This window comes from Gallinula chloropus (genome assembly GCF_964237585.1).
Source record: "Gallinula chloropus genome assembly, chromosome: 20".
In the NCBI taxonomy this organism is placed as follows: domain Eukaryota; kingdom Metazoa; phylum Chordata; class Aves; order Gruiformes; family Rallidae; genus Gallinula; species Gallinula chloropus.
Genome location: NC_140105.1, coordinates 4,132,157 through 4,158,795, shown reverse-complemented (window position 1 = coordinate 4,158,795; position 26,639 = coordinate 4,132,157). Strand labels below are relative to the sequence as shown.

The following is a 26,639-nucleotide window of genomic DNA, read 5'->3' as shown; positions in this document are numbered from 1 at the left end:
CCATGGGACGCAGGGGGATGCCCAGCCTCCAGCACCAGCCATCCCAGAGAATCCACCCCTCCCTGGGGCCAAGGGACAAACTCGGAAGCTGTGGAATGAGGGAGCCCAACGCTGGAGCAGAGACTGGGACACCAGAACAGGGAAAGCAAGTGTTTATAAAGGCCAGATACCCGTAACAAAAATAAATCTGTGCTTTCCCTCCCTCCCTGCCCCTTCCCTGCCCCCCCTCACTTCTTGTTTTTTTTTTAATACAAAATTTTGTTTAGGAAAAATGGAAGCACCATCTGTTACAAACCAAAGCAAACCCAGGAGAAAAAAGGAGGGGGGGTGTGGGGAGGGAAAGGAACGACATATTAGAATTAAACATTGTGGAATGTTAAACAGGTTACAGGCTACCGTTCTAGCCAGTGCGGTTAGGCAGCTTAGTGAATTAATTGCTTAGGAATTAAAAATAAATTATTATAAAATAGATTTCTGTACATTTTACATACATATATATCTCTTTATATACGCAAACCGTGCTGGGCAAGTAATTACAGGGGACTTTCCCATGGCAGGCTCAGTCCCAGCCGAAGTCCTGCCCCGTCATCTGGTAGAACTTCATGTTGAAGGGCCGGTAGAAGTCCCGCAGTCTCTGCACCACCTCCTGGTCTATGTCGGGGTGGGTCCTGCCTTTGGTCTTCCCCAGGCAGTGGGGTTTGCTGCTGCCTTCCGCTTTCTTCAGACACGGGAAGCCCTTGGTTTTGTTGAAGTAGAAATGTTTGTCGGTGATGATCCTCTTGAGGCCCAGAAAGTCCTGGACCCTGCCCAGCTCCCCCGCGGGGTCGCTGATCAGCCTCTCCCCGCTGACGAAGAGGATCTGCCCGATGGGGAAGTAGAGGAGCCAGTTCTCCAGGTGCTTGGCATAGATGCCAATCTGGATGGCGCTCCACGAGGTGTCGATTAGGCCCGTAGTCCTGTTTTTGAAGGTCAGGCTCTCAAAGGTGGGGATATCAGGCTTCTTGGAGAGCGTCTGGGTGTAGTCCGAGATGGCTCTGGTCACCGGGTCCCGCACCACCACGATGAGCTTCGTGCCCTTGGACATGGAGGAGATGCGGGCTGGGGCCTCCTTGGTGACGAAGTAGCTGGGGGTCTTCTCCATGGTGATCTGTCCCTCCAGGGTCCTGGGCATGAGGTCTCTGCCAGCAAAACACACAGACATGGGTCAGAACAGCAGGTAACAGGAACAAAAGCCATGTGGGACGCAGGGGGATGCCCAGCCTCCATATACACATATGCATATATATTTTCACACATAGATACACAGGAGTTTTTCTTCCCAAAATGCCTACACAGGTCATTTTGCTCATACAGATGAATCCATTTTCCATTGATTTAGGGATTAGAGCAGATTATTAAAGGCCACTGGATTAGACATCCAGCTGAGTAATCTTCCGGTTATCCATGAGTGGATTAGCTGGGCTGTACTCTGCACCTGCAGCGTGGCTACACGTACCACATCAGCTCCAGACTGGTCAGGATGAGTCCTGAGCTGCACTGGGCAGCTTTCCTGGCTGAGGTCAACACCAGAGAGCCCTCAGCCCCAGCCCAGGGCTTGTTCTCCCCAGGGGAACAAGAGAAATGAGCAGCAGCTCACCTCACCAGAGCATGCCTGTCTTGTTTTCCCTCAGCACTCCAAACACAACACTTTACCCAGTTCAGACAAGAGGGCAGCCTATTTCCTGGCTATTTCTAATTAACCATGTGGGGAAAAACTTAAGAGCTTGAAGAAATGATGGAAGCAGCACGAAGAGTCATTTTTTCCTATCATTCACTAGGCAAGCCTAAAATTCAGACCATTTGCCAATTCTTTCCCTCTCTAACCCAATGGGACTCATTTCTCCTGAGTTGCAAGACAGTTACAGAAAAAAAAAAAGGCAAGAGGGGAGTCAGCCACAAAAATTAAAGCTGTAAAACTTGATTAAGTTTTCAAAGCATCCTCACAGCACAGAGAAATAACCAGCCAGTGTGTGATCTGCACAGGTCAAACAGCACGTCCCTCCGATGCTCGACACTGCACATGGAGGCTGTTTGTTCCTCAATGGCCATCTCCTCCCTTACTGCTTTTATGTTTCTACAGATCACCATGGGCTCCTGCAATTAAGAAAGCCACTGATAATTTGTGCTAAAGCCAACGATCTCCCCAATTAAGAAGCCAAGAGGGAAAAGGTGACTCATCTGTTCTGAGGCCAAGTAACAGGAAAGCCAGGAATGAGAGGTCTGATGGAATCAAAGATCACCACATGGCTATGAAAGTTGGGCAGTAGCTATTTATGAGACTCCTGTTCAGCTCACACTGTACCTGGCATTTTACTTCACCAGTCCTGGTATTAACTTATGCAATGTGTCTCTCCTGCAAGGGGTACCCAATGACTACCCACACCAGCGGACTGTGGGTGAGGTGTGCTCAGGGGCTGCCCTTCAAGCCCCTTCCCTATAGACCCACAGTGGGAAATGGTCCCCAGACCTGCATGGGCCACTAGGAGAGGAAGGGGACCATACATCAGGGTGTGGAATCGTGCCCAGCATGCCCAAGGGTGGTGTAAGCCCCCAGGGCTGAGATTTCAAGGCCACACAAGCAGAGTTTCATATGCAGACAAAACCCATGCTGGTCTACCAGACACTTGGGATGTTGGAGCTTCTGGGAATCAGGAGCCACCATGTGCTGAAAACTTGAAACCAAAATAAAACTCTGACTTTCTGGCCAACTCCACAAACCTGTAACACCATTGCAGAATGGTGCCAGTCAACAACACTCAGAGAACAACTCCTAAATCTATCATGGGCTGATGGAGGTTTTGACAGTCTGCTCATACAGTGGTGTCTTTTTATGGCCACATTAAATCTGAGTTTTACATCCTGTGCTGGCCACTGATTGCTTTCCAGTTTAAGAGGCTGGTTTCAACCCATGAAGTCCTTAATGGCCTGGGACCTGCCTAGAGAGAAGACTGCTTCCCAAGACGTGCTTGGGATGGCCACACTACTGAAGCCCTTCGGCTTCAGGTCAGGTCCCTCAGATTGCTCACTGTGCAGGGCCCTGCACCTTGAGACCGACTTCTCCTCCAGCAGTACCGCAGTCAGTATTTATCCATCTCCTGGGAATGACACAAGCCTTATTCTTCCCTCCTTGCACAAGAGGGCTGGGCCATGAACCAGGAGGAAATTGCCTGGGGGTGGAGGTGCTGAGTCAGTTGATCTGGTTGGGAAACACAAGCTCTTAATTAATGTTTCAACAAACACAGAGAGGTGCACTCAGAAGTGGGAGACAGCAAGGAGCAACCCTTCACCCAAGAGGCATCCACCACACACCAGTCCCTTTGCAGGCCAGTCAGCACCTGAACCCACACACACTTGATGGGTGGTTGAGGACATCCAGGAGCACCCAGTTCTATGCAGGTCCTGCCCCGGCCCCACTTCCCTCCCCTCTCCCCCCCATCACAGCAAGAGAAGCAAGACAAGGCACACTGCTGACACTGCTACTGCTGTGATGCTTGGCCAGCACAGGCTCAGACAAGAAGATAGAAATGGAGTCTTCAACCCAAGAATGAGAACTGAACCCACAGAAACCAGCCTTCAGCCTGAGCACCTTCTTCCTTTGTTGTACCCAAAGCATCAAGATTGTCTCAGATGCTGCCTTGTTTGACAAGTGGCTGCATAAAAGCTAGACAGCAGAAAGTGAAGCTAAATATTGTGGCCCATGGATGTGGTTTGAACCTCTGATAGCATCACATCCAGGAAAACAAAGGTTTACTGCACGAGTCTGCCCATTGTGAAGAGCTTTCCCATGGTTTTCATAATCACCCATAGAGGGATCAATTGTCATGCAGCCAGCCAGACACAACAGAGCCTCAGGGACAGGAGGAACCTGAAAGCTGGCTGAACTCACACAGGTACAAAAGTCACCATGAAGTGTTTACTCTCATCCAAACCACAACTAGAGAAGGGCAATTTGGCCCACACAGAGCACTGCAGCTCCAGCACAACATGCCTGGACATACATGACAGTGGAAGGACTAGACTCCAGCTCTGAACACATCTGCTCTTGGGGCAGCAAGAGCTGCAGAAGAAGGGGAAAGAGGAGCTGTGACAGTCAGAACTGTAGCCACCATGCCCTCAGCGAGTTTGTGGATGACACCAAGCTGAGTGGTGCAGCTGAAGGAAGGATGGGATGTCATCCTGTTGCCAGAAGGATGGGATGCCATCCAGAGGGACCTGGACAAGCTGGAGAAGTGGGCCAATGTGAACCTCATGAGGTTCAAGGAGAACAAATGCAAGGTCCTGCGCCTGGGTCGGGGCAGTCATAATCAATACAGGCTGGGAGATGATGTGCTAGAGAGCAGCCCTCCAGAGAAGGACTTGGGGGTGCTGGTGGATGAGAAGCTCGACATGAGCAGCCAATGCACACTCACAGCCCAGAAGGCCAGTTCTATCCTGGGCTGCATCAAAAGGAGCGTGGCCAGCAGGTCAAGGGAGAGGATTCTGCCCCTTTACTCTGGTCTCATGAGACCCCACCTGGAGTACAGCGTCCAGCTCTGGAGTCCCCAACATAAGAAAGACATGGAACTGTTGGAATGGGTCCAGAGGGGCGTCATGAAGATGATTAGAGGGCTGGAGCACCTCTCCCATGAAGACAGGATGAGATGTTGGGGTTGTTCAGCCTGGAGAAGAGAAGACTCCAGGGAGATCTTATAAGGGCCTTCCAGTACCTGAAGGGCCTACAAGGAAGCTGAGGAGGGACTTTTCAGAAGGGCCTGGAGTGATAGGATGAGGGAGAATGGTTTTAAATTGGAAGGGGGTAGATTTAGATTGGATGTTAGGAAAAGGCTCTTCACTACGAGGGTGGTGAGGCACTGGAACAGGAGGTGATGGATGCCCCTTCCCTGGAGGTGTTCAAGGCCAGGTTGGATGGGACCTTGAGCAGCCTGGTCTAGTGAGAGGTGTCCCTGCCCATGTCAGGGGGGTGGAACTTGATGATCTTCCAGCCCAAACCATTCTACGATTCTATGATGTAACCCCTCTGGGTTAAAGCAACTGCAGAAACCCACATTCAGCTCAATGGTGAGTGCACAGTTCAGCCCTGGCACAGCTCATGACAGCTGTGGAGTCTTCTACCTCTGTGGAAGCTTCACCGGCACATTAGAGACCTGGGCAGCTTCTGCCAGGGCTGTCTGGTGCAAGATAAGAACAGCAGAGGTGTAGCTACAACTGTTGTCCATCTGAGCAACGAAAAAGGAGAGGATAAAGGGAGTCAGGCTGTGGGAAACAGAGAGATCAGCTGAGCCCGTGGACAAAAGCTGCTGCACCAGTTGAGACAGGGCTGGATGGAGACACCGCTGACGGATGCAGCAGATACTGAGTGAAAAATGAAGGCAGTATGAAAAGCTTGGCAAGCAGTGCCTCCTCCCTCGTTATCCTCCTGCCTTCTGGCAACCTGGAGTTCAAAGACCTCTGGAGCCAGCATCTGCATCCAAATCATCCCATTTCATAATGGCTATGAACTGCCTCATCCTTTTCAGCCCATGAATACTTTTGGCCTTGAGAACATCCCATAGCAGAGAGTCCCAGCACTGAAGCATTACCTCTATCTATCATTCAAACCTCTCCCTACATCCCAGCTCGGGCAGGGGCAAAGCACCTGCTTTCTGAGTGGGGAAGAGGAAAGTGAGGATGAGGAGTGCCAGCAGACTCCCAGCATCCCTTATTTTCCAGTGAGCCCAGCCAACAAAGCCTTGGTGGGGCTCTGCTGACTTCGGCAGAGCTGCCTGCAGCATCAGGGGTCCCAGCAAGAGGAAGGAGCTGCTGCAGGAGCAGAGCCATGAATTTTCCACAGGCAGAGAGCAGAGCCCCTAACCCTGGGCTATTAACATGTCAAGAGGGATGGGGGAAAAGCTTTTCTTTTAATGAATATTTCCTCAGTGAAGCCTGCACCCTTCCTAGGTGAAGTGATAGGCTTAGTCTAAAGATGGATTGGCCTACTTTACCTATTAACCACTTAGACTAATGTAATAAAGGCTCTCTTTATTCAAACAGCCCTAATCCCCAGCCCCACACAGCTCCAAAGCCTGGAATAAGAAGGGATGCTAAAACGAGCTCTGTCAGGCTGCTGCTTGGAGAGGCACTGGGGGGAGGATGGGGTGTTATATATTTATTTTTCTTAGTGCAAACTTCCCCAACATGAAAACTGGACCTGGAGTGGGATAAATTTACAAAGTGGGGATGCCAGGTGGCCACACGGTAATCCAATCCTAAAGCCTAATGCCCTTTGTGGCAGCTTTTGTCTGCGCAGAGGGGCTCCGGGCTAAGCTGCTGCCACATCTCAAGGAGGAACCCTGAGGGGCCGTGGGATGGGGAGGGGGGCAAGGGGACCCCCACAACCTGCTGCTGTGTTATTTGCCACAGGTAGAACAAACTGGCAGTCATTACTCACTTTATCCCTGGGGACGTCTGCCGGTCCCCCCATGCATCTCCTGCCACTTGCAAACACCCGCTGGGATAAACCCCTCTCTTGGGGTCTGCCAGAGGCTGAAGCCCCACAGCAGAGCTCAGACCAAGGAGGAGGGGGCTATGGAGACCATGGCCCCCAGCTGTCCACCCACATGGAGGTCACCATCAGGCTGTCCAGACAAGACCCAGTGAGCTCAGGTGCTGCCTAAGAGAAGCCCCAGAGCCAAGCGCATGATGAGCTTCATGCTGCCAACATCCCTACCCAGCACCCAGAGCCACCCAGCATCACTTTTGGAGGTGCCCCCCTCAAGAGCTGAAGTGCCACTGGTAAGTGTTTAAAGTGGCATGCCCTGTGCTGGAGTGACAGCACCTTTCAGTCTCAAAACCACTCCAGACCACCCCCCATTGCTCCACCCTTTGAGCTGCCTCAGTTTCCCTCTGGAAGGACAACAGAACTGTCCTAGAGATGGGCAGCATTGTAAGAGCAAGAGAAGTATTGTTACGGTCTGGATAAAACAATGTGGCTACAAGAGGCAGACCAGGGAGCACTGGCAGTAACCCCTGCCCCAGTTCTGCCAGCAGATACAGCAAGAACCACCTTGGTAGAATGGTCTGGGTTGGAAGGGACCCCAAGGATCACAGAGCTCCAACCCCCCTGCCACAGGCAGGGACACCAACCTCCAGGCCTGGAGCTACACAAGGTTGCCCAGGGCCCCATCCAACCTGGCCTTGAACACCCCCAGGGATGGGGCACCCACCCCCTCTCTGGGCAGCCTGTTCCAGCCCCTCACCACTCTCTCTGGAAAGAACTTCCCCCTAATATCTAATTTAAACCTCCCCTCCTTCAGCTTCACTCCATCCCCCTTGTCCTGCCATTATCTACCGTTTTAAAAAGTCGATTCCCCTCCTGTGTCTCTGCTCCCTTCAGGGACTGGAAGGCTGCAATGAGGTCCCCCCACAGCCTTCTCCAGGCTGAACCAGCCCAGCTCCCTCAGCCTCTCTCCATAGGGGAGCTGCTTCAGCCCTCTGATCATCTCCGTGGCTCCTCTGACCCCTTTACAACAGCCCCACATCTTTCTTGTACTGGGGCCCCAGCTCTGGACACAGGACTCCAGCTGGGGAGGGCAGAGCAGAGAGGGACAATCCCCTCCCTGTCCCTACTGCCACCCCTCAGCTGATGGAGGTGGAGAAGGAGGAAACAGAGACAAGAGGCAACAGCAAATTCCTTTTTTGGGGTGGAAAAGCACTTGCTGGTTGGGATACATCACATCTCCCTACCAAAAGCTTCCCCAGCTCAGGCTGCCGTGGCACACAGGACCTGTACAGTAGCACCCAGCCTCTCCTCTCTTTATGACAAGTGGTAAGGACAACATGTGTGCCTTTGTCTGGGGCAGGAGCTCGTTGTTTGGGTTGGCAAATTATACAACAATAAAAGGGAACGGCTGGGAACCAGCCTCGGCCTTTTTGAAAGGGGTGTAACCCTATCCCGCTCCCTCAAACACTCGCCTCCACGTTTACACAAACCAGATGAGGGGAATTAATGAACTTTGGGGGTGAGGAAGGGGTAGGGAAAGGAGCAGAGGGGGTGGGGGAGAAATACATGGGCCTGGAAGTAATGTTTTTCTCATTGTCCTTGCTCCCTGCCCCCAGATTGGGCAGGTGTCCTCCACCTGTTGCGGAATTTGGGGACTAAAGGAGAGGGAGGAGGGTGACAGCATGCAAAGGTTCCCCTTCACAAAGCTAGTCTCATCTGAATTCCTTTGATGTGGGTAAAAAAAAACCATCATCAAAGGCTGGGGGGAGCAGGAAGAACTGGGGCATCAGCAGATGGTCCTTTGGTCCCCACTCCACACAGGCAGAGCCAAACGGCCCCAGCAGTGCCTCGAGGAGGGGACACTGTGCTGCTCAGTCACCAGGGGTTGGGGTTTTTGTTTAGAAGACTTTATCCCCCTCCCCAAAGCGACTCATTCAGATCAGCTCTAGGAGCCACTACAGAAGTTTGTCATCCACCCGCCCCCTCCTCCTCCCTTGGGGGACACAAGGTGCTTTGCCCAACCACAGAGCTGAGCAGGTAGTCTGCAGCAGCCTCTGAGCACCCAACCTGGACAGAGTGGGGCCAAATCAGTGCATGAAATCTGGATGGTTTATACCTCCAGGAGCAGCAATCAGTGTGATAAGCAGAAACAGCCTCTGCAGCAAAGGCTGCATCCCACCCCGTGCCATCCAAAACAGACCTCCCTCCCAAACACCCCCCTCCCCTTAATGGCTTAATTAGAAGCACAAACTCATAACCAAGATCATGACATGTTATCCCTCACGGGGCTTTCACCCTGTATAACCAAGTGCCACATATGGTGCACTGTACAGCTGCAGCCTACAGGGGAGGAATAACTCACAGGAGCAGAAACACTTGATGGAAGCCTGGTCTGCATGGGACCTGGGCTTGTGCTCACCAGGGAGCATAATAAAGAGGCCAGAGAGCCACAAAGACTCCTTTGAGACCAATGGGCAATAGGCTGTCACTCCTGGGATATGCCCATCACTGATGGTTCCAAAGGCATGAGGCTGGTCTTGGAGGTGGTGGGCTGGAGTTCATCCCCCTTCCCATCCCAGAGCTGGTGCTCCATGCTGGCAGCCATTGGGAGGAAGGGTTCATGGCAATGGGACCAGCCTGAATGCTTGGGAGAAATGTATTCTGCCTGCAAATGGATGCTCACATGGATGCAGGGTGCAGCCCTCTCCCACAGGCCAAAGCCCCTGGGGCCCTGGGATCTCCAACCTGGCCATGGGAGGACTAGGGCAGCGCAAGGACAGTGCAAGCAGCACCCCCTGACCCCCACTGCTCTCCCAGCCTCGACCCAAATTCAGCTCAGGGGCTTTCCAGGGCCTGACGCAGTTTGTCCACCTAATAACCCTCAACCCATCCCTCTTCCAGCCCCTCATCCAGGTTCCTCCTGAACCCAGGTAGACGCTTCCACACACACAGCCCACCCTGGCTCCACGCTTTGCTCACTGTGCCCCAGTCCTAGCATCAGGACCCCAACCCATCCCTCTACCTCCCACCCAGCTCACTTCGCAGAGTAACGTACCTTCCTCCAAGACAGACACCTCTCTCTGCCAGGCTGAGGTCTCCCAGCCCACTTCATTATTCCTCAAACAGAAACTCCTCCAAGTCCTAAAGAACAAGCCCAAAACGTTGCTGCTGTCACCAGGTGGACTTGTGCACGGACTGAACACGGGGGGCTGCAGAGTTGGGGGCTTTCTTTGGACTAGAAAGGCCCAAAATCCCAATTATCTCCTTCCCTCTTCAACAACAGCCCTAGATGTTACAAGTGCCCAGTGAGACTTTTCCCTCCTCTGCTGGAGCCAGGCAAGATAATCATCATCTCCACCAGTTCATTATATAGGCCCTCCTCTTTATGTAAACACTGAAGCCTCTCTCTGTTCCCCCATCATAGTGAAGAGCTCTGAACTTCCACTAAATAATTATCTTCACTGGGGGGGTGGGGGGAGAGGGGCAGCACTTTACATATCAAAGGACTGCTTTGGAGGGATTTACAATAATTTAAGATGAAGTGGTAAATATTCTATTCACTCCAGTTCATCTCCAGTAATAATTATAATCCTATTAGCAAGGTCCCAAGCAAGTGACTGCATTATCATCCAGCCAGCATCTATGTGGATTCCTTGGAGGGGTGGGATGGAGGAGGCCATAGGCAAGTAAAGAAGTAAAAGCAACAAAAGATGCAATTGCCAGCACATCCCCTCCCCCAGAAGGATTTGGTCTCCATTGTCCCCAAGCTTCAATAGCGCTTTGCTCTGAAAATAAGAGCTTTTGAGTGCAGTAAGGGGGTGGGGTTGAAATGAGCATCTTATTCCTCTGGACACCCCCGGTTGCCTTTCATTGCTGTGGTTCCCCCCAATGCTCCTCTGGCCCACAAAGAGCACATGTTGCTGTTCCTGTGGGCACAGGGGGGGCCAGGACCAGCGTTGTGATTAAAAGCTAATTGCTGTTTATGGGTGAGTTCTTTAGAATATCACCCAGCATCACCAGACTTCACTGCCCACCAGTCAAGTCATGTGAGAGGACTCTAATCTGGCTCCATTTCCCCCCCAAAAAGGAAAAAGAAGACTGGTTTTGTTTAAAGGAGGAGCAGGGAGGGGCAGTTCTGTGAAACTCATGATTTAAGGAGAAAAAAAAAAAACCCAAACCCTAAACCCAGCAGGAAAACATGACTGAGCTAACTGGCAAACTGGGAGTAAAGGCTTTTTTCCAGCAGGACCAAGTGTGTCTGCCAAGCCGTGTCACCTCTTAACACCCCGCTGGAGTGTTTAACTGGGACAAACCCTGCAGGAGTGCCCCAGCTGCACCAGTACAACCTCCTTCCCTCCCTTCTGGCACCTGAAGGCCACCAGTGTAAGTCCTCCACAAGCAGCATGTAGCCCAGCTCTGCTCACCCCAGCCTTGGTGCAAGTCAGCAGCTACTCCAGAGTTACACCGGTGCTGCAACAAGCCAAGATTACTTTCCAAGAGTTTATTGCAAAGTGGTGGAAACATTTTCTCTCTATAAATTAAACAGACAACAGCTTGAAAGGGAGGAAAGAGGAAGAATTTTAGGCATCTGCAGAGATTTCAGTGCTCACAACTCACTCCTGGGGAAAAATAAATTCTCCAGACTGCCTCTGCTTCTTACTCTATCGCAACCAGGAGGACCAGCCATTTCTCTTCCCTCAAAAATTTATAGCCTTGAGTTACCACTATGCATACTGAGCTCCTGCTATGCAAAGATTTGGTAGATCCACTTATGGATTCATTGCAAGAAACAGCTCTGCTCTTGGGGCCTCTTGCAGAGGCTGCTGCTTTAACAATTCCCTGTCCCAGAGATGTTATTTCTTGAGCTCAGCTCTACTTGGGTAGCACTGATCCCACTCTTTACTGGAAGCTGGAACCGGCATCTGCTGAGCTTGGGCTGGCTTAGCAGCTGCCAGCACAGAAGTAATGGCCTCATCCAAAAAAAAAAGCAAGCAAAGCAGGAGAGTCAAGGTCTGGAGCCATCAGTGAAGTGTGGAAAGAGATCTAGAAGGCAAACCCCAGAGCATAGATGTTGGAAGGGCTTTGGTAGCTCAAGGCAGGCTTGGGCAGAGGGACCTCATCCTAGAAGAGGTTAAAAGCAGACAAAGGAATTGTAACTGGTGGGACACCTAAACACAGCTGTGGTACTTGCAGGTGACAAGCGTCCCTTGGGCAAAGGATATGGGGCCAACACGGCTGTCACTTGGTCCAGCCAACCCCAGAGACCCACATCTCAGGGGTCTGGCATCAGCTCCAGTGGAACAACCAGGCTGTTCCCATAATACACCATAAACATCACAAAACCACCACTTTCAGCTCCTTGGCCATGCAGCAAGACCTCCCCTGTGTCCAAGCAGCACCAGTGCCCTTTGCTCACACCACAGCCCCTTCCCAAGGCTCTGCCCTCTAACTCTTTTCTGCCATCAGCATCAACTCAGCAGGAGCATCAGCCAGTGCTGGTGGCATTCAGCCAGCAGCATCACACCCACTGGCCCAGCCCAGAGTCTGCAGCCCAAAACTGCTCCCACACCCAACAATTTGCTGTCTTAATTTGTAGAAACAGCACTAATCCTCTCAAAGTTGTTAAAACCCTACAGAACTGCTACTCACCTGTCTTTTAGACATCCCTCCTCCTCACCAGACTCGTGAAAATGCATCCATGCAGCAAAAAGAGGCATCTCCATTGAGTTAAACCCCAGGGATGTCGGGGACCTGGGACATGGAGGGTAGGTAGGGGTGTGTGTGAGCAGAAGTGGGCATTCAGCAATGAGGAGCCAGCACTACAGACCACATACAGCTCACCAGCTTCCAGCTGGTGTCCCAGAATCACCAGGAGTTTCAAGAATTTGATGCCCACACCAAGTAGCATCATGACTCACCTAAGAGCTGACCTGCCCATCACTGCACAGGGAGTAGAGCATCTTCCTGGCTCCCCCAAAGGGATGCACCAGGGGAGCTGGACCCAGCATGGGACACCCTGTTACCCATGACCTAAACCACCTGAACACCACGGGTCTCCTGCCCCCAGCTAGGACACAAGGAAGTATTGATCATCTGGACTACACTTCAGTTTGGACCCAAAGGGCATCTACTGCAGGGGGACATGGTCACTTCACATTCCCCTCTCTACCTGTACGGCAGCTACACTGCAGTTTCTGCAGTCATGCTGCCATGAGGCAGAAGCTTCCCAGCAAAGAGAAGCAATCTCTGTTTGAGTCTGGCTTAGGCTGGCAGGCTGTAGAGTTTACATGGACATGGATCTTTATGGCACATACTTAGAAATCAAGTCTCTTGATTAAATAAGATTGTTATTAAGCACACACCAGTGACCACTGCAGCAGCCTCCCTCTAACCACCAAAAGCAGCTGGACCTGGGTGCTCAGTCCCAAGTACACCAAAGGTTGAAGGTTTCCAACCAGGAAAGGACTACAAGAAGATGAACTTCAACATGTTGTCCCTCTCCTCTGAGGCACCACCAAGCCTGCTCTGATTTTGCTGGAAGATGGGAGGGGGGGGATGGTAGAACCCAGCCCACAAACCAAAGAGCCAACCCCAAACTAAATGTTGCACAAGTCAACAGCCAGTGAACAAAACCAACCCACCAGGATCGGGGCAGGGCTGTGTTCCCTCATCGCTGTGTTCATCAATCACTGCCCTGCTGAGAGGTCCTTTGTGTTTTCCCCCAGCACAGAAATTGATGCCCTGCTCTGTGTGCCTGCACAGACAGGTAACGAGTGGCACTGATAATGCCGCCTTTTGTCACACACCCGTGTGAGTGGCCCAGCCTTTGCACAGGGAGGCCTCTGCTTGCCACTCTGACACACATCTCCCCTAACCCAGCCCAGGCTGCCTGAGCCAGGGCCTGGATAAGCCTCTTGATAAGCCCCAGAGGCCCTTTCTGCCAGCAGAGACACCCCAGCTCGCACCTCTCAGTCCGTGACTGATGCAGGGGAAGCACCCCCAGTGATCCATCTGCCCTTGGGGTCAGACATGCCCAGGGAGGGGCTGAAACTACTGTGCTGGGTTAAGAGCCCCCAAAGGTGCCAGCAGCAGCTGCTTGACAGCTCTGCTCCTCTTCCTCACTGTGGGGATGAGCCAGGTAGGGAGATGATCATGGACACTGCTTTATTCACCCAGCAGCACTTTCCTCAGAGCACCAACAGCCCTTGGAGCATCTTCTATGTGACATCTGAGCCACAGCCTGCCAGCTCCTCTGCAGCTGGTGGGAAGGGAAGGCTCACAGTGGCAGGGCCACAGTGGGCTTGATACAAGCCTTGAGATGGATATACATCTACAGGTCTTCAGAAAGCCATGTAGGATCTTCAGAAATCCACCTTCTGCACCTAAAGGGATCCTGCAGGCATCCAGCATTGCCTGAACAGAGCCCTTTGAAGCCACAGCTCAGGAAGTGGCCAGCTTTCCCTCTTCACTATGGAAAAACAAAGCTATCATTTTTTTCCCCTGCCCTTTTTGATGACACATGCATGTTCCCAAAACAGACCAAGTGATGCCAGAGAACTACTGCCAAACCCCAGGTGCATGGCCCCACCTGCCTCTTCAGCAACACCCAACCCACCATGTAACTGTGCAGCACTGAGGTTCTTCCTTGGCTGTCTTGATAAGGGGATGTCCCCTCTGAGAGTGGGACCAGCTACATGGGAAGGTGCCCAACCAAGCTAGTGTGTCCCATACTCACCAGCTGGCTGCTTGTTACCCCAAGCATGCCACAGCATGGGTCAAGAAATCAAAATTAGTTTAGACTTTATTCCAAGCTAAGCACCCAGATTCATTTCCAAAGGTCTTCTGCTAGGTTCTCAGCACAGGAGGGGTGGCACTGACCACAGCTTGAACCAGTGGTAATCCAGATACTGGCCCAGTAGTTATGTGCCCCGGTGGGATGAGCTATATTTGCCACCTACTGGAACAAAAGGCCTGGCTAATTAACACACCGGTGATCCTCTCAGTACTGATCCCTAAATGCATTTTAACACAAATGGGATTGTCACCTCAACTCATTTGTTAATGGGTTTGTGATTTACAGTCATAATTGAGTAGCACTGGAAATGAAGGTCACTCCATAGTCAACAGACCAGGGCAGGGAGACAGACACATTGGTCCAGAATGGGATTTGCCACCCCCTCCCCGCCCCCCCCCCCTCAATATCTCCAATCTAACCAGTGTGACCCTCCCCAGTCTCTCCCCATCCTTTTTTTAACCTTCACCCCAAACATCAAAGACAGAAAAGAAAATTAAGTTCCAGGACAAAAAGCAGCATGCCCACTGGGGCTATGGGGCTATGGGTAAGGTGGTGCCACAGCATCCCAAGGTGGGTCTCCATCAGTGCTGCAGGACTCAGGGTAGAGCCACACCAGCCCTGGGAAGAAGCAAAACTCCCAGCAAAGGAGGGAGACAGGCAGCAATTAAGGAAACACGAAGGAGCAGGTCTGTCTGCAGGCTCCCCTCCTGCCCCAGTCATTACGTGGGATCATGATGTGGCTGTACAACAGTCAACGAAATGCAGTCAAGAGCTCTTTAAAGAGCAGGCTCAGCTGGTGGAGATGGTCTGCTGCAAGTACAACTGATGCAAAGCACTGCTTCTAATTAAGAAGGTATTCACATAATTAGAAACTTCACATCTCCATACCAATGATTTGATCTAGTCCAGCACACTGGCTGGGGCTGTATTTAGGAGGGCTCTCCATGTTTGCTTTCTTCTGACTACTTGGGTTGTCTTTCTTTGTAACCCTGCTCACCTCTTGACACCCTGCCAGATGTGATGGCAGGTCCTTGGCTATGGTGGCAACCAGAAAGGATGTCATGGAGCAAAGCCCAGCACCCACCTCCAGCATCCCACCCTGTTTCCACTGGGAGCTGATTTCTTTCCAGAGCCAGTGATGGGGCTGAATTAACCCGTAGTCCTTCAAGCCCTTCTAAATAAAGAGCACAGTGGGCCAGTCTGCTGAGGCCTTGGAGCACAACCCAAGTGAAATGACTTTTCCCTGAACACTGAGGAGTCTGAATGAGAGCTATTGTTATTCAGATGAAACCGAGTGTCAGATTAACAAATCAATGGGCATAAGAGATATAAAATGGGTTACCATTGAAGCCTTTCAAATACCCAAACATATGGATGAACCAAATGTGAATTGTAATTGACTCACCCACACCTTTGATCTCTATACCCTTGGGTTCCCAAAGAGACAGCCCGGCCCCCTCCGAGGGGACTGAACAGATTCAGGACTCCATTGTGAGCCCTCACAAAGCCTTTTCTCTCTGCCCCATCTCCTGGAAGTAGATACAGCCTGGCACTTGGAAAACTGAGAAGCCAGCTCTGAGAGCCAGGGAGCTGGAGATGGGCAACCCAAGTTACCCAAATGCAACCTCTCCCACAGAGCCCATCAACCCCAGGGGCCTCTTCCCACCAGCCTCCATCCCTGGTGCTGGCCTTGGACAGCTACACGTGCATAAGACGACAGGCTGGGAAGGAGCAGAAGGAACCCCGGAGCGGTGCAGACACACTTCACTGGGGAGGCTTTAACTTCACACCAAAGTGGGCTTAAAGAAATTATGTGGCTCAACTATTGCTGTACTCAGCCTTGAAGCAACAGGAGCCTTGAAACTCCTGTTGCTGAAGGCAAAACCCAACAGCTACTCCCAGTAGTAGGCTACTCCTAGCATGAGGGACCAATGCAGAGCGATGCAAGTCCCACTGCAAGGGCAGAGATGCTGCACATGCTCTTTCTTTCCTCCAGCACCAGCGATGACTGGGTTTGATTGGGAAACTGGGTGAGCCAGGGGGTACCCTAGAGCAGGCACTGCTCTGTTCCTGTTGGGTTTGGGCTCAGCCCCAGCTGTGTGGCTACTTGACCCAACTGGGAAGCCTTGCTGGGACAACTGAGGCTGGGAGAGCTGCGGTGCCTACCCACAAAGGAACAGAGGAAGATGACTGTGGGGATGAAGGCAGGCGAGAGGAAACTCCCGGGCTCTTAATCTGCTTTAGGACCATATGAGCTTGCTGTTTATATATAGCTTAATTAATTATTACACTGCATTTAGCAGTGTGACCTTGAAATGGTCTCTGGGGGGAGCCAGCAGCCATGGTGCAGGCAGGGCAGCCGGCCAAGGCGCCGGTGTGTGCCCAGACACTGGTGCGGGGCAGGCAGCTCCTCCCGTACGTCCGGCTGTCCGGGCAGCGCCAGCCTGTAATTAAGAGGCTTCGGAGCAGACAGCAGCTCCCGGCCCCTCTCAGCTTGCAAAGCCAGGTTGAAACCCTAACCGGCTATTCCACTTCTGCTTTGGCATGGCTGATATCTTCTCCCAAGGCTTCGCTCACTACTCAGCATCCCCCTATTAGCTATTCCCTCTGTTTTTCCAAATGCCATGCAGACAGCTCAAGGCTCGTTAGTTCCAGACCAGCTCCAGAGGGAAATTAGAAAGCAAACAAACAACAACAACAACAAGCTACAAGCTTTGTGTTAAGTTGCAATAAGTTCAGCGCTGGGGAAGAGGGAAGCGGACAGAGTTTGCTAAGCTTTTCCTCAAGAAGGGGCAATGCTCAGGGGTTTGGTTCTTGGGCAGCTCAGTTTTCTCAGTCCAGCCACGGTGAAGCCAGGGCAGATGCTCGGGGACATTTGCAGACACCCACGAAGCCCTGCTGCTCCCAGCCAATACCTCCATGAGCTTCCCCCAGCCCTGCCCACCTGTAGAAGACAGGGACAACCCCAGTTCTCACAGGGATCTGCTCTGATCCATCAGAACTCCCTAAACGTGGCACCAGAGCCGGGTGCCAGGAGCAGAGAGGCTCGGCGTGGGGAATCGCCTCGACACGCAGCCACGGGCAGAGCAAAGCCACAGGATGCCTCTGCAGCACTCCTCCAGCACTCCTCCAGCAGCCACACTCCCAGCCCAGCGTCTAAAAACACTGAGGACCAGGTGCCCACAGCTGGGACCCAAGGACTGGGACACACCTGCTCTTCACCCCAGCACCTCCCGCTTCAAATCTAACACACCTCTACAAAAAGCAAACCAAAGGCACGCTGCGGGCCTTGCCAGCTCTTAACCAAACATTTCACAGCTCCAGGAAGCGGCGAAGGGCTCAGTGAGCAGAACGCCAGGGTTCTGTCCTCCCTCTAGTGACGGGAAGGTCTCCACGCCGAGCTGCAACATCCCCGGGCTCAGTCGCTCACCACAGCCTGACTCACTCCGCTCCAAATCAAAAATACTAACACAATTAAACCCCGGTGGAGTGCCAGGGTACTCTGCTTTCCCTGTGTTTAATCACTCTGACACCAAACGAGTGGTTTTCTAAAACTTTCCCTCACCTCCCCCCCTCCACCAGCTTTCAAGCTTTTAAGACAAGTTTCTATTCGGTGCCTGAGACAGGCTGCGAGCTGGGGGCTTCTGTATAAAGCTTGCCTGGCTGCTTTACCAGAGGTACCATCGTAATGGATGGGAGGAAGCATCCTTGGCACTCACACAGACACACACTGAGGGCCTCATCCTGGAGCTCTGACCCAGGCAGGGCTTTGGACTGTATTACAGACAGTGAGGTTTTTGTCCAGTCCTGGCCCCAAGCACGCTGCTGAAGGCCCATCTCCTCATCAGAACCAGCTTCCTTTTCAGCCCGCCCCTTTTCAGTGTCTGTGGGGACAGGACAAGGGGCAACGGCTGCAAGTTAGAGTATAGAAAGTTCCACACCAATATGTAGAAGAACTTCTACCCAGTGAGGGTGAGGGAGCCCTGGGACAGGCTGCCCAGGGGGTGTGGAGTCTCCACCTCTGGAGATATTCCAGACCCATCTGGACACCAACCTGTGTGCCCTGTCCTAGGGAGCTGCTTTGTCAGGGGGTTGGACCCGATGATCTCTCAAGGTCCCTTCCAACCCCTGTGATTCTGTGATTCTCATGTGAAAAGGGGTTTGGGCTTTTTTTTTTTTTAAAAAAAAAGGAAAGAATTGATGTTACCAGTCCAGCAGCACTCAGTACTGCCTGACCGTGGCTGCGACCACAAAGGATTTGGCCTTGCATTCACGTATGTATAAAAATAGATACATCCACCTATATAATATTATACATCAGGATATAAACTAAAACCCCCTGCACAGTTTTCATTTTCTTCTGGAATTGCTGCCTGCTGCCCTGCCAGGAACGTGCACTGGAGGGGAGAAGTTGTGCCAATTCAAGGCTACAACTACTTGTTTTTATGATAAACGAGCCCCTTTGGTGGATCTGCACAAGTAAAAAGCCACACTGAGAGCAGGGCAAGCTAGACCAGCTGCAAAATAAATGAGTCAATCCTCTGGTGCCATAAAGTGCCATGCATTGCCCAAAGCCAGCGGCAAGGCACAGTATGGCTCAGCAGGGATCATCCCTTTTCTGTAGAGAGAAGAAAAAACAAAACAGTTTGTGAAGCAGGGTGGGTCCAGGGTGTCTCCAAGGAGCGTAACGCAGATGTAGAACATTTAGGAGAACATGGCATTATTGTCTTTAAATAATGTCCTCTTTCCTTGCTACCATTCCTGCTTTAAAGGAAGAAGTTTTTAAGAAGTGAATTATTACCTACTAGAAATCAGTGTGAGGTCTTCTTCAGGCAGCACTTCTACAACTATTTTCCTCTACTATTCCCACCAGCATCATATAAACCCTCAAACACCCAGCTTTTGAGCCTCTGGAGACACAAACCCATGTTGTCGCAGAGCTGGGATCCAAGGTCTGGCTGGTCAGCAGCAAAGGTAGCCAGGTCACCCCTCCCACAGGCAAAGTCACCATCACCAAGTCCCTTTTCCCCCCTCCATCTTCAGAGCTCTTACAAAGAGGAAAACCATCATGGGGAACACTTGAAGCCAGTGTAGCAACAGGAGAGGTCATCTCCTTCCCTTCACATTTATGGCTGAACTAAGTCTATGGAACAGAACACCTGAGCAGTCCCCACCATCCCCAGGCAGAAAGATGCTCCTGACCATGGCTTCCTCTCCTTGCCAACCCACAGCCTGATGCAATGCCCTTCTAGACTTGTCTGTGGGCACCTTGCAACCAAAGAATCATGGAATGTGTTAGGTTAGAAGGGACCTTCAAATGCCATCTAGTCCAACCCGCTGCAGTAAACAGGAACATCTTCACTAGATCAAGCTGCTCAGAGCCCCATCAAGCCTGGACGCCCAGTCTAGGCAACACTATGCCAAGAGTAAACCCCTGCCCTGAGCTAACCTAACCCCGCTCCTCTCCCAGCCTGCTGACAACCAATACATTTCATCACGAGAGCCCTTGTTTCCATTAAGAAAGTCAAGATAAGGTCCATTTACTGGATTGCCCTGCGGCTGTTGCTGGTGACAGCCACGGGGCTGAGCTCCTTTAAAAAGCACACGGCATTTCTCACAAGCTAATTAAGAAACAGGCAGCGAGCTGCTGAAAGACCTGGAATTGCGATGGCGTGGGCAAGCCCTTGTACAGTCATCAGCAGCAAGTCAGGACCCAGCACGGCACTTAGTCATCTCGCAAACCCAAGCAGCAGCCTCGCCTCAGCCCATCCTCACACCCCACGAGGTGACAACAGGCAGCAGCCGATAGCCCCTGACCCCCTCACCACACCACTGAAACAACGTCTCCCACCATTTGTTGTTCCTTGAGCCCATATGGTAACTGTCCCACACAGCCAATTCATTATCCCCTGACCACCCATGGCTGAAGCCACGAAGGCCCACGCTGAATGATCACTGAATCGGCCTTCTTCCTACTTGGGATGGATCAATAGCACTGAATCCAGGCTCAGGCAGACTGAGCTGTTAAATTCTCATTGGCTTTGGGATGGGGAGCAAGAAGGCAAGTATTAGGGGAAAGGTCTTTTACAGAGAGAGTGGTGAGGTGCTGGAACAGGCTGCCCAGAAAGGGGGTGGATGCCCCATCCCCGGGGGTGTTCAAGGCCAGGCTGGATGGGGCCCTGGGCAACCTTGTGCAGCTCCAGGCCTGGAGGTTAGTGGGGTGTGGGGTTGGAGCTCTGTGATCCTTAGGGTCCCTTCCAACCCAGACCAGTCTGTGATTCTAAGTGAGGTCTGAGAGGTCCGGGATCAGGCCAGGTTGGAAATACACCTCAAAACAATGGCAGTTTGGGTAGACTTTTTATAGCCCCTGCATCTAGGGCTTGCTGGATGCTTTTTAAAACAAAGCCCTCACTGGAAGCGCCTTGAGGTATCCAAAGCTTGGCATGCATTACAAACATTTGCTACGGCCCACTTGAGGAAAAAAAAAAATGAAAAAAAAATAATCCCAAAGCCAGAGTTGTGCCCGTGGGTTTTCATTCCCATCATTTCATGCCAAGGAGGAGCACAACCCTCCCCGGCATGCTGCGCGGTGCTGCGCTAACACGATTAGCCAGGCAGATCCACCATCCAAATAAGTCACCCCCAATGCATGGTCAACTTTGCAGAGTTCAGCAGCTCAACAGGTGAGGCCATGAAACCCGATCACAGCAGACAATGTCGTCCCCCCCCCCTGCCCAGCGTCGTGCTGGGAAGAACTTGTCACGTGCGTCATATCGGGCAACATGCTTGAAACGGAGCAGTGCGCTGAAACCCCAGCGACACGAATAATCTTTGCCATCTGTTTGAACAACTCAACCCTCCTCAGATCTAAAGGAATGATCCCATGCGAACACAAGGGCCTTGCTGACTGATTCTAGCAGCCCAGCCCTTCTCTTTTGAGGTCATTTTCTTCCAAACTTTGCACAGCGACTCGGGCAGCGGCACAGGGAGCTGCGAGAAGGGGCGAGGGGGCACTGAACCCTGTGTATTGGCAAGGGGACCATTAGCAGTCCCCACTGAAGTGCCAACACAATGCAAGGTCAGTAGTTCAGTCAATAGTTGATTTTTCTTTTTAAAAAAAACCCCAAAATCTCAGTAAGAAAGCTGCCTGGCAAAGCCAGCCCAGCAAATCCAAGCATCCTTTAGGATATGCTCATTCCAACCAAAAGCAGCTCACAGGAACATGCCAGAGGGATCGGTCTTTGCTCAGATACAGCCATCTGCACCTCAAGTTCAGCTGGGAAAACCAAGACCCGTCCCAAATTTCCTAAAGCCGACAGGCCTTGGGGTACACAGCAGAAACACCATGCTGAGTTCTGCAAGCACCAGGTTGTATTCGTGCCGATGCCTCGGCCCTGCCGGATCCGGGCCCTGCTCAGGGAGCTGCAAAGCAGCCGGTATTAAGCCCTCGCTCCCACTGTGGGGATTTCAGGAGAAGGGCCCAATGCAGGGCCAAGATCTGCCCTTGCTTCAACACGGCTTTCACCCCTCAATTAGCAACCACTGTTGCCTTATCCTTCACCCGCTCCCATCCCGGCCTGCTGCAAACACCCACACTGCACTGCTGGGACCCCCCTAAAGCACTCTTTGGGGCAAAAAAAATTCATTTTTTTAAAAAAAAAAAGGAAGTTCTCCCAGTTGAGGAATTGCTGTGGAGCTGCACTTGGCACACGAAGGTCACCACGTGTATTTAGGCTGCTGGGGAGCCTAAGAAATGCCTGTTTGAAGCTGTTAACGGCACAGCATCAGACTGGGCCTGATCCTGCCGACCCACACCACCCAGCCGCAGCATAGAGAATGAGTTAACACAGCGTGGCAGCAGCGGGAAGGTGGAGCCCCAGTGCTTTAAGAATTCAAAAATTAATCAAAATAAAGCAAAAAGGATGAAAAAGTGATCTCCCCCCCATCCCTGCCTCTGTGCTAGCAGAAGTGGAGGAGCTCGGACTAGCGCTGCTACGGAGATCACAGCCAAGGCAGGGGGGTTCCTAGCAGAGGGCTACAGGCTCAAAATATAAATCAGTGATATTGAGTGGGGATAGGAGCACTCAGCCCAGGGCAGGAGGGACTGACCAGGTTCTGCAACCCACGGGGCCTAAAATGATTGAAAAAAACCCAAACCAAAATACCCCAGAACACACAACACTAATGACATAATCTTTTTTTCTTACCTTACATTAATTATAGGATAAAAGGCTTTCCAAGTCCCTGGTGTATTTCAAACCACATCAGCTTTGCACGAAACAAAAAAGGCAATAAAACCCCTCAACAAACCAAAATCTCAACAACTGATTTTCTAGGCTTGCAAGAACTTTCCCCCCCCCACTCCATACCCCACACAGCAAACCTGTAAGAAAACAACAACTTCCCAAGGGCCAGATCACCCTGGCAGACAGACACATGTGCTGCAGAGCCCAACTCCCGACTGCCGCAAAGAGGAAACTTCTTTATTATCCAAAAATTCCAGGCGCTACTTAAAATTAGTTTGCAATAGCGGCTGGATCCCGTTTCTCCTCTGTCATGGTACATATTTTCACTCAAAGCAGTTAACATGCTGTATTCATTACGGGGAGGAAAACCCCGCAACGTGCGTACAGAAGTTATTTCCATTAGATTCCTACCTATCACACTATCGAAAAATCAATTTATTTCCTCCCCCCCCTCTGCTTTTTGGGAATGGTTGTGAGCACTGCTTGATGCTGTTCTGCCTTCCACACAAAGGGGGGAAAAAAACCCACCCACCCAGCTACAAACCAGCACAAACAGATTTCATTTCAACTTCACAGAAAATGAAGCAAGGGGAAAAAGTTTGTATTCCCTCTTAAAAAGTTATTTTCTACAGATGAAAGCTTTAGACACTGAGCAGTAGTTAACATAATACGATCAGTCGCAAATATAAGCCTTCATCAAGCTAAATAAGCAACTTTGTGATGCCTTCTGCCTCTGGAAACCTGAAAACAACATTACGCTGGAGCACTTGGTTTATATGGCAGGAACAACTTCAACATAAACCTCCAAACAGATACAACCAGATTCAGGCAGAAGCCAGTCGAATAAAATCTACTTTTTGATAAGATGTGGGTGGAAAAACGACATCTTCATCTTGTCAAAGTTAGGCAATTGGATTTAAACTGGGAGGACTGGCTGCTGAGGGCACAAGTAACCCCCCCCCCCCCCCCCCCCCCACACACACACACACCCATCCCCATTCTGAAGTTTGCTCAGTTCAAGTATCTGGAAAGCCAAGGCTCTCCCAGCTCACTGCTGGCACGGGGGGTATTTCATAGCGGTTTGAATCCAATTTTATTGGGCCATTAACAAAGAAAAATACAAATTCATCTCCTTATTGGCATCAGGATAATAAATAAAAGCCTCATTAGGGTTTGGAGAGAGCTCCTGAGGAGGGCTGGGAAGCCAACCTACGCTTTGAGCAGGGCAAAGTCTGATCACCGATGCTGAAATTCATAGGAACGAGCTGAGTTCAAACTGAACTCTGAAACAACCTGTGATTCGAGCAAATACACAATGAACGGGGGGGGAGGATGTATTAACCAGTCTTCCCCACACACATCGACCCGGGTGCCTGGCCCACAGACGGACAGACAGACCTGAGTTGTTTCAAGCCTTCCAGCATCACTTTCGCTGCTTGGGAGCGTCCCCACCGAGCCCTGAAGATTTGCTGCAGCCCAGTTCACACCCCTCCCTCCACAAAGCTGCAGCTGCCTACTGCAGGGGTGTGTTTGGGGGGACAGGGCCCGCACCCCTTCGAATTAAGCAGCCGGTAAGGTGAAACTTTAAGAAGTTACGCACAACTTCGATGCCAGCTTCTCCCCGTTGTAAACCCCGCGTATCCCTTCCCTACCGACTTTTGCCCGCTGCATCTGGGATAACACATTAATGCAATCATAAGCATTATTCTCTCCTTCTCCCCTTCCACCTCTTACTTGTAAAAGATTAATCAACCATTTTACGGTCTAATTTAGGTGCCTAATTAAAAACAGAGTTCAACATGTACGACACCATTTTGCTAATAAATCCTGACAGGTCTCCTGCTCTGTTATATGTGAGTTCACCTTTCAAAACGCAAAACTAATTTAAAAAAAAAACACCCCAAAACGACCAAAAACTGAATTTCTCAACTGAATTGAGAAATTTTGCCTTGGGTGCTACGGGATGACATGCTCCATCCTCCACTATAAACTGTAGGAATTCATAAAACGAAAGTGCTTTCACAAATTCCTTCCTCCTCTTCTTCCTCCACAGATCCTACCCCGCGTTCAGCTCGCTGACTGCTGAGGGGTGGCAACATTAATAAAAAGAAATTAAAAAGGGAAAAACCAGACGCCAACCTAATCGGGACTTTTAGGGTGGGAGTTTCAAGGCTACAAAGAAGTTAAAATTGGGAACTTCAGCCCTTCGCCCAGCCCCAATCCAGCTTCAAAGTTCCCACCTCTGTCCCTTTAGCATTCCCGCAAACACTCAGCAGAAAGACGTTCAAAAAATTCTATATAAAGGATTTTTTTTAATCGTAAGAAGGATGAAAAGAAACTTCAATGCGGTTCGGCCCCGCACACGGGGTCCCAACCGGGGCTGAAGACTTTCTCGTCCTCCCCGGAGCGCACCCGAGCTCAATTCCTTACACATCCACCCTTCGCAGGATGCAAGCCCGGCAGTTCTCATCCCCCTCACCCCTTACACCTTCCTTGAAAGGTTTATCATCGCTCCTCCGCCCCAAGCAGCCGTTCACCGCTCCCCACACCGCCGCCTCTCCCTCCTCCCGGCTGGGAATTACCGAGCCCGAGAAACGCATCGAGTGATAAAGCTGATTACAGAGGCAGGAGAAAGTTAACGGGGAAAAAAAGCGTATGAAGCCATCGAAGAAGTTTTATCTCTAACCTTCTCCGGTCCCGGGATGCCGGTTTGCTCCCGGAACGGGGTAAAAAAAACCCCAAACCGAACAGAAAAACACCCCAAACCCCCGCGTGTGCGGGGAAAACTCCCCCGAGCTGAGCCGAGCCGAGGGTGCTGCGGCCCCGGCGCCAGCGCTCTGCGGCTCCCCGGCTGATGGAAACACCCCCGCTCCGGCCAAAGCTCTGGAAGCCCAACGAAATAAGGGCGTTAAAATTAAAATTTAATTCATATTTAACCTCTACGTAAAGACTTAAACAGCGTTCGGCTGCCGTAAGGGCTGCGAAAACCCCGCCGCCGCCTGGGCTGAGGGGAGCGCGGGGTTGGGGTGGGTTTTTTTCGGAGGGGCTGGTGTCTGAGGGGTGTTTTGTTGTTATTAAGGGTTGTTTTTTCGGGGGAGATGGTGTGTTTAGCGGGACAGTCTCGCTTGGCCCCGGGCGCTCCCCCGACGCGCTCTGGAGCCCGAGGCGGACGCGCACCGCACACACCCCGCTGCGGGGCAGCGAGCGCCGGCAAACCCCGCGGCTCCGGGCAGGTCGGAGGATCCCCCCCCCCCCCAACACCACCACCCACTCAATTCCCTACCCCTCGAGCCTCGGAGCCCCCGCGGAGGGGCAGGCGGGGAGGCGGTTACCTGTACCAGGCGAGTCCCCGCTCGTAGTTGCGGTCGAAGAAGTGGGGCTCGGCGCCGACGGCGCGGACGTCGGGGTGCACCCGCAGGAACTCCAGCAGCGCCCGCGTCCCGCCCTTCTTCACGCCGATGATGATGGCCTGCGGCAGCCGCTTGGTACCGGAGCCGTTGAAGAAGGTGGAGATGGGGCTGGCGGCGTCGGGCGCTGCCCGTTGCTCCTCCAGGCTGCTCTCCTCGCCCGGCTCCCCCGGCACCGGCGGGAGCAGCTGGGGGAGCGGCGGGACGGTGCGGGACGCTGCGGGAGAGCCGCGTGTCGCCAGCCCTGCGCAGGAGCCGGCACAGGAGTAAAACATGTAGAGCCAGAGGAAGAACATGATGAAAAGCAGCAGGAGCCTCCGCCTCAGCGGCGGCAGCGCGACGGGGACATCGAGGCAGCGGTTCAAGCGCTGCCCCATGTGCCCGCGGGCGCACCGGGATGCATGGCTGGAGCTCGCCCGGCTCGGCTCGCCTCTCCCCGGAGCCGCATGGACACCCCGAGGCTCAGCGCAGCCCCATAGCCCAGCACTGCCCGCCCCAGCGCCGCTCTCCCGCCGCCGGCAGCGCAGGCAAAGGCAGCAGCGGGGAGGGAGGAGGGGGGGGGGGGGGGGGGGGGGGGGGGGCGGGCAGCAACCCTCAGCGGACGGACAGCGCCACAAGCCTATCGCCAGCGCGCTCCGCCGTATAATGAGCCGGGCAGAGCAGCCAATCAGAAG

The 26,639-nt window shown here is 52.2% G+C and overlaps 1 protein-coding gene across 1 annotated transcript; it reads right to left on the bottom strand.

Moving 5' to 3' along the window:
* Positions 1-250: 250 nt before the first annotated feature.
* Positions 251-26,342, bottom strand: LOC311199386 (heparan sulfate glucosamine 3-O-sulfotransferase 3B1-like; the record flags this gene model as incomplete). Its single annotated transcript, XM_084273471.1, has 2 exons — positions 251-1,178; positions 25,891-26,342. The coding sequence occupies 2 exons, from the start codon at positions 26,340-26,342 to the stop codon at positions 560-562; spliced, it is 1,071 nt and encodes a 356-aa protein (XP_084129597.1). The 3' UTR covers positions 251-559.
* Between the last annotated feature and the right edge of the window lie 297 nt (positions 26,343-26,639).